Source organism: Chrysochloris asiatica, unplaced genomic scaffold (assembly GCF_000296735.1).
Source record: "Chrysochloris asiatica unplaced genomic scaffold, ChrAsi1.0 scaffold00138, whole genome shotgun sequence".
Lineage (NCBI taxonomy): Eukaryota > Metazoa > Chordata > Mammalia > Afrosoricida > Chrysochloridae > Chrysochloris > Chrysochloris asiatica.
In genome coordinates this window covers 5,735,980-5,750,584 of record NW_006408656.1, presented here as the reverse complement: position 1 = coordinate 5,750,584, position 14,605 = coordinate 5,735,980, and the positions used below count along the sequence as shown (strand labels likewise).

Sequence of the window (14,605 nt, the reverse complement as noted above, 5' to 3'; positions counted from 1 at the left end):
TGGGAAAAGAGAAAAATTGCCGAAAATTATAAACTTTGGTTTGTTGCATTTGCTTTGACTATGTAGCAGATTTAACTGGCAAATAATACCTCTCTATTTCTGTGTTCCTGGTAAGTATCCCAGAGGGCTGTAGATGAAGTCTTCACTGTTTCTAACCATAGTACTTTATGAGTAACTGTAGAACCATGACGTTTTGCCTCCTAATTTAAAAAACGCTCCTTAGAAGCCCATTTCTGTTTTCATTCTTCAATTTTTATAAGTTAAGCTGTTTAAAACAGTGGTCTCAAAATTGGGAGTATACATTGCTCTGAGCGTCCCATGAAGTACAGGGACACTAATAAGCCCCATACAAGAGAACTGATACCCACATCTTCAACTTACATATGCAGTCTTTCCTAAAACAAACTTCGAATTACCTTCTTCCACCTTAAATAATAAAGGCACACATCTCACCCTTCTATGATATTTCTCAGTAAAGTACCCTGCCCTAGAGCATAAAAACCTTCAGGGTGGCAAAACAGAACTGAAAATGTGGACTTTGATGAATGACTGTGAGAGTTACCCAAATTTCAGTTCTTTCCTTTCACCATAATTGATGAGTGACCTAATCAAAAACTGTCAAATGATAGATGATTCAAAATTACTTTGGTAGCATCATGATGTAATTTATAACTCAAAAGTCAAACAACAACAAAAAACAGTCCCCCATGCCACTCTAACAAAGCTCCATCCATTCCCACCTACCAATTTATGTGAAATAGGATCTATATCATTTATATACTGGAGGGAAGGAACAGGATGGAATTTTCATTTCTAGCAATCAACAGGCAGTATTCATCCACATATAAACTAATTCTGAGTGGGGGTTGGGAATGGTACAACTCCATGCATCTCATTAATAGATACACTTCTAATACATTTTCTGTAATGTTTAGTAAGTACTTAACAAAAGTTGATAGTTAAAAGCTATTTTAATTACATACTAGTTATGGTGACAATTCTTTTCAGAAGAAATAATTTTTCAATTGATAAATATATGCCTCAAAGAACTATGACAGGAGATCAATAAATAATGTTCAAGCCTATACTGCTGGTGTGACTTTAAATTGGTGCAACCACTGTGGAGAACCATATGGCGTACTTCTTCTTAAAGTTGGAAATACGAACACCCTCTACTTAGAATATATCCTCCAGAAATGAGAGCCATGACGTGAATAGATATATACACACCCATGTTCATTGCAGCACTACACACAATACCAAAAAGATGGCGACAGCCTAACTGCCCATGGATAGAAGAATGGTTAAACAGTCTTTGGTACATATACACAATGGAATATTACACAACACTGAAGAATAATGAAGAATCTGCAAAACACCTCATAACAGAAATGAAGCTGGAGGGCATTATGCCAGTTGAAATTAGCTACAAATGACATATATTTTATGAGACCATTTTTTTATAAAGTTAAGAAAAGATTTACAGTAAAGATTACGGTAGTGGAAGATACAGGGAAGAGTGCAAGAGTTAAACTGAAAAGAGGTTAAGTACTGTTCATTGATGGTACATGGAGTAGATTGCAATCATTGTAATGCCACAAAGTAATATGATTTGTTGAATGTAGCACCATGATCTGTTCTATAAACCTTCACTCAATTCACAATAACAAGATGAAAAAAAAAAATTCCATGGGAGAGATAAATGGAAATACAAGTTCCTGGAAACAAAGGAATGATATAAAATTTCTAACAGTTAAAAAAAACATATTTATCTATTTTTTCTAAATGGATGATGGTGCTGTAAATCACGCTTGTATTTAGGTTTCATGGAAAAGTTAAAACAGTGATGCAATGGCTTCATTTTCAAATGTCATAATATTGTTGTTAAGTGTTGTTGAGTCACTTCTGACTCAGAGTGACCCTTTACAGGGTTATCCAAAGAGCAACTCTAAATTCAGGTTAGATATATTCAAGGTCACAGTTTGACTCTCGTAGTTTTCTTTTCATTTTCTTCAGCTTCAGTTTGAATTTGCATATGAGTAATTGATGGTCTGTTCCACAATTTGACCCTGGCCTTGTTTTGACTGATGATATGGAGATTTTCCATCATCTCTTTCCGCAGATGTAGTCAATTTGATTTCTATGTATTCTATCTGGTAAGGTCCATGTGTATAATGTCTCTTATGCTGTCTAAAGAAAGTATTTGAAATGAACAAATCACTGATTTTGCAGAATTCTGTCATACGATCTCCAGCATCATTTCTCTCACAAAGGCCATATTTTTCAACTACTGATCCTTCCTCTTTGTTCCCAACCTTTGCATTCCAATCACCTGTAATGATCAATACATATTGATTGCATGTTTGATCAATTTGAGATTGAAGAAGTTGGTAGCATTCTTCTATTTCATCCTCACTGGCTTGAGTGTTTTGATAAATGAAGCACTAACGACCAAAGACCAGAAAAGTTGTGGGTGACGTCAAGAACATCATACAAGAATAAAGCAAAAAATCATTAAGAAGGAAAAGATCAAAATGGATGTCAGAAACTTGCTCTCCAGAGTAGAGATGCTAAAGCAAATGGAAGAAATGAGGAGGTACAAGACCTGAACAGAAAGTTTCAAAGGTCATCTCAAGAAGACAAAGTCAGATATTACAATAAAATGTGCAAAGATCTGGAGTCAGAAAACCAAAAAGAACATGCTTATCATTTCTCAAGCTGGGGGAACTGAAGAAATAATTCAAGCCTCGACTTTCCTTATTGAAGGATTCTCTGGGCAAATTATTGAATGATGCAGAAAGCATCAAAAGAAGATGGAAGGAATACTCAGAGTCACTGTATCAAAAGGAAATGGTTGATGTTCAACCATTTCAAGAGGAAGCATATGATCAAGAGCCAATGATACTGAAGGAAGAAGTCTAATGTGCATTGAAAGAATGGGCAAAGAACAAGGCACCAGGAATTGATGGACTCAAAACTGAAATCTTTCAAGTAAGTAAAGCAGCACAAGAGGCACTCACTCATCTCTCTGCCAAGAAATTTGGAAGACAACTATCTGGCCAACTGATTGGAAGAGATCCATATTTGTGCCCATTCCAAAGAGAGGTGATGCAACGGAATGCAGAAATAATTAGACAATATCTTTGATATCCCATGCGAGTAAAGTTTTACTGAAGGTAATACAGAAATGGCTGCAAGCATATATTGACAGAAAACTTCCAGAAGTTCAAGCTGGATTCAGAAGACAACGTGGAACAAGAGACATCATTGCTGATGTCTGATGGATCTTGGCGAAAGCAGAGAATACCAGAAAGACATTTACCTGTGCTTTATTGACTATACAAAGGCTTTCAATTGTATGGATCATGGGAAGCTATGGACAACATTGCGAAGTATGAGTATTCCTGAACACTTGATTGTGCTCATGCGGAATCTGTACCTGGACCAAGAGGCAGATGTTCGAACAGAACATGGGAACACTGAATGGTTTAAAATTAAGAAAGGTGTATAACAGAGTTGTATTCTTTCATCATTCTTATTCAACCTGTATACTGAGCAAATAATCTGAGAAGCTGGGTTATATGAAGAAGAACATGGCATCAGGATTGAAGGAAGATTCATTAACAACCTGCGATATGCAGATGATACAACCTTGCTTGCTGAAAGTGAAGAGGACTTAAAACATTTACTGATGAAGATCAAAGAGCACAGCTTTTGGTATGATAACATCTCAATATAAAGAAAACAAGGATCCTCACCACTGGACCAATAGACAACATTTTTATCAATGGAAAAAATATTGAAGTTGTCAAGGACTTCATTCTTCTTGGATCAACTATCAACATTCAGGGAAGCAACAGTCAAGAAATCAGATGACGTATTCCATCAGGCAAATCTGCTGCACAAGACCGTTTTTTTAAAAGTGTTGAAGGGCAAAGATGTAGCTTGAAAACTAAGTCATCGTATTTTCAACAACCTCGTATGTGTGCGAAAGCTGGACAGTGAATAAGAAAGACTGTAGAAGAATTGATGCATTTGAGTTATGGTGTTGGAGAAGAATACTGAAAGTGGCTTGGGCTGCCAAAAGAAACAACAGATTTGTGCTGGAAGAAATGCAGCCAGAGTGCTCCTTGGAGGCCAAACTTCATCTCTCATACTTCAGACATACTGTCAGTAGGGACCAGTCGCTGGAAAAGGATATCATATTTGGTAAAGTAGAGGGTCAGAGAAAAAGAGGAAGACCCCCAGCAAGATGGACTGGCAAAGCATCAACTGGCTCAAGCGTGGCAACAATTGCTGAAGTTGGCCCGGGCAGTGTTTCATTCTGTTGTACATAGGGTCGCTATGAGTCCGTACCGGCTCAATGGCACCTAACAACAACAACAAGGAGCAACTGGTGGGTTTGAACTACTAACCTTGTGGGTTAGCAGTCCAGGACTTATCCTATAGCTCCACACATCAGGATGGCAAACTTCATAAAATACACCCCCAAGTGACATCTTTTGCAACATTTAAACTTCTAATAAAAAAATCTTAAGTCAACCTAAAAATGCACAAAGGGAGTTTTTAAAAATTTCAGGAGATAAGCAAGCAAAATAATTTGAAAACTTCTGGTCTAGAGAATGGAGCACATTCTGCCCGTTCTTGCTCTTTCATGTGCCCTGACAAATGATTGTCATCTGGCAGTTGAGTTGTACTGAAAAATCTACCTCATCACTGATGAGCACATGGATTCCTGTGGGTCCCTGTTTGTAGATCTGGCTGATCTGCCGAGGGGAAATGCTGAAAAGCTGAGCAATTTTTTCTGTCAGTTCAACAGCAGTCAGTTCTTCTAAATAGATGGCATGATACACTGCAAAAGGAGAGAGCAACAACAGTCAGTACAAAACGCCCTGTGCTCTTACAAGTCATCTGATCATCAGGAATGCCCACTTTCACAACGGATTCAGAAGTCAGGCTGCCTGTGTTCAAATGGTGCCTCAGCTACTTGCTAGCTGTGTGACCAAGGGAAGTTAGTTAGTTTAACATCCTAAAGCCTACTTTTCCTCATCTAAACACTGGAGATAACAATAAAATCTACTGCGAAAAGGAGCTATTAACTATAAAACTACAGCATGTAGAAGTGCTTAGAACAGTGCCTGACATATATTAGGAGCTCAATAAATATTCATGATTACCATTACTTCTAGCAAATGCTGAATCTGCTGTTTGATGAATTCCCATCACACATGCCCTTAAGACATCTCTTCACCTCTCTTCATGTCTGTCCTGGTCTGTCCAGAACGACCTACCGAAGAAAGTACCATTTGAGTCTCCATCTTCATGCTTCTGCTGTTGTTGCTGCTGCTCCCTCAACTGTAAGGATTCCTGACAAACATAAATGGTCAGTCTTGGACGTACCATGCTAAAGACAAAAACAAACACAAAGACAAAACATGTTAGTTTACATTTCTCATGGTAAGCACACCTTAAGAGAGAACTTGCATGTCTATATTATTAATAGCACAGAACAGGGGTTGGAAACTGGCAACTCATAGGTCAAACGCAGCTCATTCAATGTTTTATTAGCTCCCCAGTGATGGTTATTTTTTAAAGAAAGAAACGGAATTTGTTCGAACAGGAGACATCATATAAACTTGAGAATGTTCGGCTTTTCTTGACAATCAGTTCCTGATAAACCAGGCTCTCATCTTCACATGAGATAGAGTCAACTGCCCTCCTCACCCAGTGCCTGCATTCTTCAGTATAGCCCAGGGTCCTTTACACTACCTATGTGCCCTCTGCAGTCATTTGGGCTTGTGACGTTTGATGAAAAAAAGTTAGAAACATTCAAAATGGATGAGCACTGCTTTAGGGTCAGGTTCAAGATATACAACTTTTATATACAACTTTTACTTTAAAACTCCAATAAGTACGCTGGTACTTATTGTCATTACCTTCTCCTAGTAGCCGAAGCCCTCTTTCTATTCTTACCAAACCATAAAACCAAACCCACTGCCATCAAGCAGATTTCGACTTGTAGCAACCCTACAGGACAGCGTCGAACTGCTCCTCTGGGTTTCTGAGACTACAGATCTTTACGAGAGAGCAGACAGCCTCAACATCTCTCTCCTGTGAAGTAGGGGAGCTTAACCCACTGCACCACCAGGACTCCTTTCTGTTCTTCATAGGCAAGACTATTCAATTACCGCTTGATCTGATCACTGTACTCCTTCCCACTTAATACTCTTTAGATAATACTCTAAAAAATCAAAGTTGAATTCTTGTTCTCCAAGTCAACAATCCCTGAATCTTACCTTTCCTTACATTTCTGAGATTACAGCCTTCTTGATTTACTGTCCTGTGATATATGTTGTTGTTGTTAAGTGCCATCGAGTCGGGTCCGACCCATAGCGACCCTGTACAGGGTTTCCGAGGGTGTAAATCTTTACGGGAGTAGAATGCCTCATCTTTCTCCCGCGGAGCGGCTGGTAGTTTCGAACTGCTGACCTTAAGGTTCGCAGCCCGATTCGTAACCACTACGCTACCAGAGCTCCTTTGTCCTGTGATATATACACAAACACAAATACTTCATAATCTGTTTCTTCATTTAATCACTGATTTGGTTCTGTTATCACTGACCTGTATGCGTTTTCCATCAAGTTCACTAATTTTAGACTCTTGGTGTGGAATGCTAACTGCAAGATCAATGGTTCAAACCCACCAGCCACTCCTTGGAAACCCTATGCAAGGTCGTGGTGAGTCAGAATTGACTCAATGACACTTGACAGTAACAACAACTATTCATGTTAATCCCAAAAGGAAAAAGGCTATAAACTACTGTGTTACAACTAATATTTACAGATGGATACTTAAGTAACTTCTAACCAAATTTAAGAATAACCTTTTCTCCAGTTAATATTGACTTGAGGCTTTTGCATCTGTTGTTCCTTTTGCCTAGAATGTTCTTCCCTCAAATGACCCCGTGGCTTCATCTTTTCCAAAACTCAGCTGAAATACTGTCTTCCTGACCAACCTCTGGGTACTTTCTAGCCCATAACCTTGTTTTTGCTTAGTTCTATTTCCCTTCAAAGTACTTATCACTATCCAAAATACTCAACTGTTTCTCTCTTTCTCCCTCTCCTCATTAGGAAATAAGCTCCATGATAATGGGGATCTTGTCAATTTTGCTCACCAATCCTTATGAACAGTACCAGACTCATGACAGAGATTAATTCAGTATTTGCCGAATGAAAAGATCACTTGGGAATGGATAACAGGCTATTATGGGAAGTTTCTTGAATTAAGTGTAAGAAAAGATATTTTCCATCTTTGCTTATTTGGTACATAGCTGGCATTCAAAGAAATCTTCAGAGAATACATATTAAACTGTTCAAACGATATTTTGAAGAGTCTCCAAATCCAAATCCATTTGAAATCCAACCTCACCAATATTTTGACTAATTACATACCGGCCTTTTAACGCATTAAAAAGTCTGATTCCATCTGCAGGGCCACAGATTTGGATCACATCATCTCTAGTTAGTTTCAATAAATCTGCCCCTGGAATAAATATAAGAAAATCAATGATAAAAAGATCTCTTTGTCAACAATGGTTAAAATGGATTCTGTTAAAAGGACATCTCATTACCAGTATGCTATAGTCCATAATCTTTTACGTGGCATACAAGGCTCTCCTTAACCTGGCCCAGCCTCCTCTCCAACCTTAAGTCTCAACCAATTAACTTTTCCACCTAATTCTATGCCCTCACCATATTGATTTTTGAACCTCAGCACCTAACGAGCAAGTTTTTCCTCCTGTCTGAAATGTCCTTCCATTGTCTGACCAACAGACTCCTCATCCTTTCTTTAGATTTAGTTCACACATGTTCCCTGACACCAGACCCTCACCTAAATACCTTGTGCACATACTGTATTGCAATTATATTGAATGAACTCTTTGTTCAGGAATTATGCCTTATCCATTTCTGTGTTCTTACCAGCTCTGATATACAGAAGGTGCTAAATAAAAGCAAAATGTATTATGCAAAATTCAATATAGTGATACTCAGGGAAAGATTTCAAACTATCTTCAAATGCCCCTTGATAAAATGCTATATGAAATATGCATTTTAAAAAATGTTGGTATATAATAAATATTTTTTAAATTAAAGTGAGTCTACACTAAGTATTTCTTTTTATGTATTTCACAGCACAGTTGCAGCTGGTGGGAAATTCTACAGAGTCATATGGAATTAATTTCATTAACAAAAATATACACTAAAATCTCACCAAAAAAAGCCTCTCACAGATTCTAGGAGGCCCTAAAATGTAAAGAAATACCTCAAACTGGCTGAGTGGATAGGTAGATGGGGAAGAATAAGCAAATCTTCACCTGAGAAGTTTGTGAAAAGCCTTGTGAATGTAGAAAAGCGGTTTCGATGTAACCACTGCTGAGCTTCCTGAGGTGTAGTTGTTGGCAAGAGGTTCTGAAAGAGAGCAAGCCATTTGTTTAGTAAAAGCAATTTTTTTTTGGTAATAAAATTGCTTCTTTATTAGGCAGCACATATTTAAACACGTCTCCATGCACCTAAACTCAGGCTCAATTTGCTTGACAGTTTTTTATACATAAACCTTTCCTTATCTAAATGTGCCAACAAGGCAGTAGAATTCATCCTGATCTTCCCTACTATGTTGTTAAGTGCCATCGAGTCGTTTCCCACTCAATGACTAGTGAGCTTGAACCACTGACCTTGCAGTTTAAACCGACTTTGCAGTCCAGTGTATTAACCCACAATGCCACATCAGGACTCCGTATAAGGTTTGCTGTTGTTATTGTTAAGTGCCCTCGAGTTGGTTCCGACTCATAGCAACCCTTTATAGGGTTTCCAAGGAACGGCTGAGAGTTTGAACCACTGACCTTGAGGTTCAAACCTTGTTTAACTCCACAGTACTGCACATTACCCACCGCGCCAAGCCCCCTCAAATGTGAGGTCTTGCATTACTTATTTCTGATCGCTATTTCCTAGTACAGTAATCTAGTACATAGTCAAAACTCAGTATATATTTGCTTAATGAATGAATGTTGTTGCTGTTGTTATGTGCTGTGGAGTTGGTTCTGACTATAGCGACCCTGTACAGGGTTTCCGAGGCTGTAAATCTTTTACGGGAACAGAAAGCCTCATCTTTCTCCCACGGAAGAGCTGGTAGTTTTGAACTACTGACTGTGAGATTAGCAGCCTGATTTGAAACCACTATGCTATCAGAATGTTGTTGTTGTTGTTGTTAAGTGCCGTCGAGTCGGTTCCGACCCATAGCGACCCTGTACAGGGTTTCCGAAGGTGTACCCTCCCTAAATGCTGGGATTTCTACTGAATTGGATAATCATTAAAATCTTACTGTTGTTGTTGTTATGTGCCATGGAGTCGGTTCCAACTCATAGCGAGCGACCCTGTATAGGGTTTCCGAGGATGTAAATCTTTACGGGAACAGAAAGCCTCATCTTTCTCCCGCGGAACAGCTGGTAGTTTCGAACTGCTGACCATGAGAATGGCAGCCCGATTCGTAACCACTACACCACCAGAGTAAAAAACTGACATTCAACTTTAGACTTACATCTGTGACTGGAGGGGGAGGCTCTGGCTGGTGGTTTGGTGAACCATTTCTGAAGAAACATTTAAAAAGAAAGAAAGATTCATGACACATAATAATTGGGAAATTCACTGTCGCCTCATTCATCGTCCTCAAATGAGTTTTAAGCTAGAAATTTAAGATTTGTGTTCTCCGAATAATATCCACACCCTTTGATCCAATACTTGTGTATTTGTTACTCTGGTTTAAACACTTTATGGGTAGAACAGAAACAATGTCATTTGTTAACCTTATTAATTATTGGAGGAGCTGTAAAAAAATCTAAATTTCAGGGGGATGGGATTCATTAAAAAAATTATGGCATAAAGAATATTAGTAATGGGAAATTCATTAGAATATAAAACTAAAATATCAGAATAAAATAGCATAGGTATATTAAATATATAACTACAGGGATTTCAAAAAGTTCATGAAAATTTGTTATTTACAGATAATGGAATTTTCTCACAAACTTTTTGAAGACTCATATACAACACAAACATACATAGATAAAAAGATTGGAGGAAATTTTTTGCAATGTGATCTTATATTTTAAATTAAAAAACATTTAAGTTATTTTTACAGCAGTTTCATAAATTAATGCTAATTTATCATCAGCTCCATACCCTTGGTTTTTCTTATGAATTCTCCTTCTTTAAAAAAGTAAGAATTAGGGAAGAGGAACAATTCATAAAGCAATTCATAAATGCCTTTTGATTAAAGAATTTTTCCTCATTTCTAATACTTCTTTTATGGGAGAGAAATTTAAGCCTAATAATGAAGCATATGAAAAAGAGAAAACTTAAAAAAATACAGCCCCAAAACCTTTTTTTGCCTGAAAGTAAATTATATCATTCAAGTGAATGGTAAGAGGTTTTTTTCTTACAAGACGATCTTTCCCCTTCTTTCCTTATTTCCCTCCTTAACCACAAAATTCAAAATTCAGTTAATTAACTAATCTTAAGATCCTAGCTATATCTAGGCCTTCTACAACTTCTACCTCTTTATATTCCTAATTGCTACATTTTAAATATTAAAACTACCTTAAATACCTAAAATTTAGAACCGAAATAAATCTAAAATCAAACATTTTAGCTAAATCATATACTAAGATTTGATAGCTTATTTCAAGCTTCAGAATGGCCTATGTGGAATATGTACTAAATGCTAGAACTATAGACAACTACTTTATTTTAAAAACTGGAGTAGGCACCTGTACCAACTCTCAATTACTGCTGATGAAGGTAAAAGACAGTTAAGACAAGATTAAATGTATCGCATAGTTAATCACAAATTTAATTTTGCCAATATCGTCAAATTCTGCTCCCCTGCCCCAATTATCAAGACACAATTAGCAATTTGTTTTTAAGAAATATTCTTAACAAGTAACAAAACAAATTTTTAATATTTGCACAACTTGTTTTCAATTTCCAATGACCATTTTCTGTTGGAAGTTCAATTAGGAAATGAAAAGCCACATGATCAGCAGCAATGGGAAGAAGGCAAAAGTCAAGAAATTCAGTCCCTGAATTACTAAAAATTGATCATAAATTCTATTTTCTAATGAGAATAAAAAAATAAAAAAGAGAGAGCAGGCTATCTAAAACCCTTTCACTCTATTTTGGAAGCAACCCAAAACTTGAGTTAACACGTGAATCTAGCAAAGATGAACCAAACGGAAGTACTTAATGATTTGGAAAGATAACATGTTTATGGAAAGATAGTGAAAGAATCTATTATTTGGGGCAAATACAAACCAATTTCATTTCTCAAACTTACCCTTCCCCAAGAGAAAAACTGCTATGGGAACTGTTGAAGCCAGGTGATGGGGAATTATTGACATATGTAATCTCAGGCCATGGAGAACACTATAAACAAAAGACAAGTTAGACACTGAAAAGACACATCTGATATTATGGTTCCACTAAAGTACCAGTTAGTTGAATGTTATTGTTAAATGCAGGTAAGTTGGTTTCAACTCACAGTGACCATATATATGGTTTCTGAGGAACTGATGGATTTGAACTGCCGACCTTGTGGCTAGCAATCCAGTGCTTATCCTACAGTGCCAAATAGCACATTTTTATTAGCCAATAATCAGGGTCCCAAAGCAAGAAAAAAAATCAGCACAGAACCATTAGGTTTTGACCAGATTGAAAGTGGTAGATTTTTTTTAAGAGTAAAGTTTAAGTATCTTTCAAAAATAGCTGAAATTAGCACCCCCCTTTGCCACACACACACACACAAAAAAATCCTTTTACCTCTGTGAGTATAGTTGTCTCATAGGAAGGTTGATACTTCTCCTTTTCATGAGGTGTTCGTTTCTCCATTTTCTCCCTATCTGTTTTTTGCTTTCTATCTGCACCTTTGGGCTGAAATGAGAAATACTTTATTTTAAACTCTAAACCTCATTTTTGACCCAGTAATATTACTTCTGAAGTCCTGGTATAGCACTGTGGACTAATGCGTCAGACTGCAAAGTTGTTTGAACTGCAAGGTTGGTGGTTCAAGCTCACCAGCTGCTCCTTAGAAACTCTACACAGGGTCGCTATGGGTTGGAATCCACTCAACGGTACTTAACAACATTACTTCTAGGAGTCCTGGTATGGAACTGAGGGTTAATGTGCCAGACTGTAAAGCTGTTTGAAATACAAGGTTGGTGGTTCAAGCTCATTAGCCACTCCTTGGAAAACCTATACAGGGTCGCTATGGGTCGGAACCAACTTGACGGCACTTAACAATATTACTTCTAAAACATAACTACATATGAAAGAGATTCACATACAACGATGTTGCTGACTGCATCACCGCATGTAGTTGTTGTTAGGTGCCATCAAGTCAGCATTGACTCATAGTGACCTGTGACCCTATGTGCAACAGAATGAAACACTGCCCAGACCTGCAACAACCTCACAATCATCGCTACACTTAAGCCCCTTGCTACTACCACTGTGCAAATCCATCTCCTTTGTGGTGGTGTTCTTTTTCTCCAACCCTCCACTTTACCAAACATGATATCCTTCTCAAGGACTGGTCTCTCTGATAATATGTTCAAAGAATGAGAGTCGAAGTTTGGACATCCTGGCTTCCAAGAAGCACTCTGGCTGTGTAATTCTTCCAACACAAATTTGTTTGTTCTTTCGGCAGTCCATGGTACTTTTAATATTCTTCTTCAACACCATCACTCAAATGCCCCAATTCTTCTATGGTCTTCCTTATCCATAGACATATGAGGTTACTGAAAATACCATGGCTTTGGTCAGGTACACCTTAGTTCTCAAACTGACAACTTTGCTTTTGAAGACTTTAAAGAAGTCTTGTGCAGCAGATATGCCCAATGCAATACATCATTTGATTTCGTGACTAATGCTTCCATGAGTGTTGATGATAGTGGATTCAAGCAAAATGTAGTCTTTAACAACTTCAATCTTTTCTTCATTTATCTTGATGTCGTTTATTGGTCCAGTGGTGAGGACTTTTGGTTTTTTTTCACTGAGGTGCAGTCCATATGGAAGTCTATGGTCTTTGATTTTCATCAGTAAATATTTTATGTCCTCTTCACTTTCAGCAAGCAAGGTTATATTATTTGCATAATCACAGGTTGTTAATGAGCCTTCCTCCAATCCTGATTCCACATTCTTCTTCACATAATCCAGTTTCTCAGATTATTTCTCAGCATACAGAGTGAGTAAGTGTGGTGGCCCACACTGGACCACACCTTTCCTAATTTTAAACCATTCATTGTTATCTTGTTCTGTTCAAACAACTGCCTTTTGGTCTAGTGGTTCCTCATGAATACAGTTAAGTGTTCTGGAATAACCATTCTCTGCAATGCTGTTCATGGCTTGTCATGATCCACAGAATCAAAAGCCTTTGCATAGTCAATAAAGTACAGGTAACCATCTTTCTAGTATTCTCTGCTTTTAGTCAAGATCCATCTGACAGACATCAGCAATGATAGCCCTAGCTCCACGCCCTCATCTGAATCTGGCTAGAACCTCTGGTAGTTCAATGTATTGTTGCAGTCGTTTTTGAATTATCTTTACCAATATTTTACTTGCATGTGATATTAATGATATTGTCCAATGATTTCCACATTCTTCTGGGTCACCTCTCTTTTTGGAATGGGCACAAATATGGATCTCTTCCAGTCAGTTGGCCAGCTAATTGTCCTCCAAATTTCTTGGCATATATGAGTGAGTGCCTCCAGTACTTCAACAGTTTGTTGAAAGATTTCAATTTGTATTCCATCAATTCCCGGTGTTTTGTTCTTTGCCAATGTCTTCAATGTACCTTGGATTTCTTTTTTCAGTATCACTGACTCTTGATCATAAGCTACCTCTTTAAGGTTTGGACACTGGCCATTTCCTTTTAATACAGTGACCCTGTCCATTCCTCCTATCTTCTTTTGATGCTCATGCATCATTCAATATTTTGCCCATAGAATCCTTCAGTATTTCAAGTCAAGGCTTGAATTTTTACTTCAGTTCCTTCGGCTTGAGAAATGCTGAATGTGTTCTTCCCTTTTGGTTTTCTAACTCAAGGTCTTTGCACATTTCATTATCTTATTTGACTTTGTCTTCTCGAGCAGATCTTTTTGAAATTTTCTGTTCAGCTGTTTTACCTCCTCGTTTCTCCCATTAGCTTTATAGCACCTTTACACTGGAGAGCATGATTCAGTCTCTTCTGATATCCTTTTTTCATGTCTTTTTCATGACCTTCTGCTGCTTTCTTCCTATACGATGTTCTGATGTCATCTCACAACTCTTGATTTTTAGTCTTTAGTGTCTAATGCATTAAATCTGTTCTTAAGATGATCTCTAAATTTAGGTGGGATATATTCAAGATCTGCCCGAAGAAACAAAGGATCTGTTTTGGAAGAAGTGCAGCCAGAGTGCTCCTTGGAGGCCAAGAGGGCTAAACTTCGTCTCTCATACTTTGGACATATTGTCAGGAGGAACAGTCGCTGGAGAAGGATGTCATGCTGGGTAAGATG

At 37.7% G+C, this 14,605-nt stretch overlaps 1 protein-coding gene across 3 annotated transcripts in view; it reads right to left on the bottom strand.

The window, feature by feature from the left end:
- Window positions 1–14,605, bottom strand: part of TFCP2 (transcription factor CP2) — a 47,869-nt gene that overhangs the window by 1,071 nt on the left and 32,193 nt on the right. For 2 of the 3 annotated variants that reach the window (XM_006870039.1, XM_006870041.1), the window contains 7 exons: window positions 11,871–11,981; window positions 11,389–11,477; window positions 9,595–9,643; window positions 8,375–8,468; window positions 7,452–7,542; window positions 5,292–5,404; window positions 4,710–4,852 (listed from right to left, as the gene is read on the bottom strand). In XM_006870039.1, the coding sequence (XP_006870101.1) occupies window positions 4,710–4,852; window positions 5,292–5,404; window positions 7,452–7,542; window positions 8,375–8,468; window positions 9,595–9,643; window positions 11,389–11,477; window positions 11,871–11,981 (690 nt within the window). The remainder of the gene's footprint in view (window positions 1–4,709; window positions 4,853–5,291; window positions 5,405–7,451; window positions 7,543–8,374; window positions 8,469–9,594; window positions 9,644–11,388; window positions 11,478–11,870; window positions 11,982–14,605) is intronic. The other variant, XM_006870040.1, reaches the window with a different exon arrangement.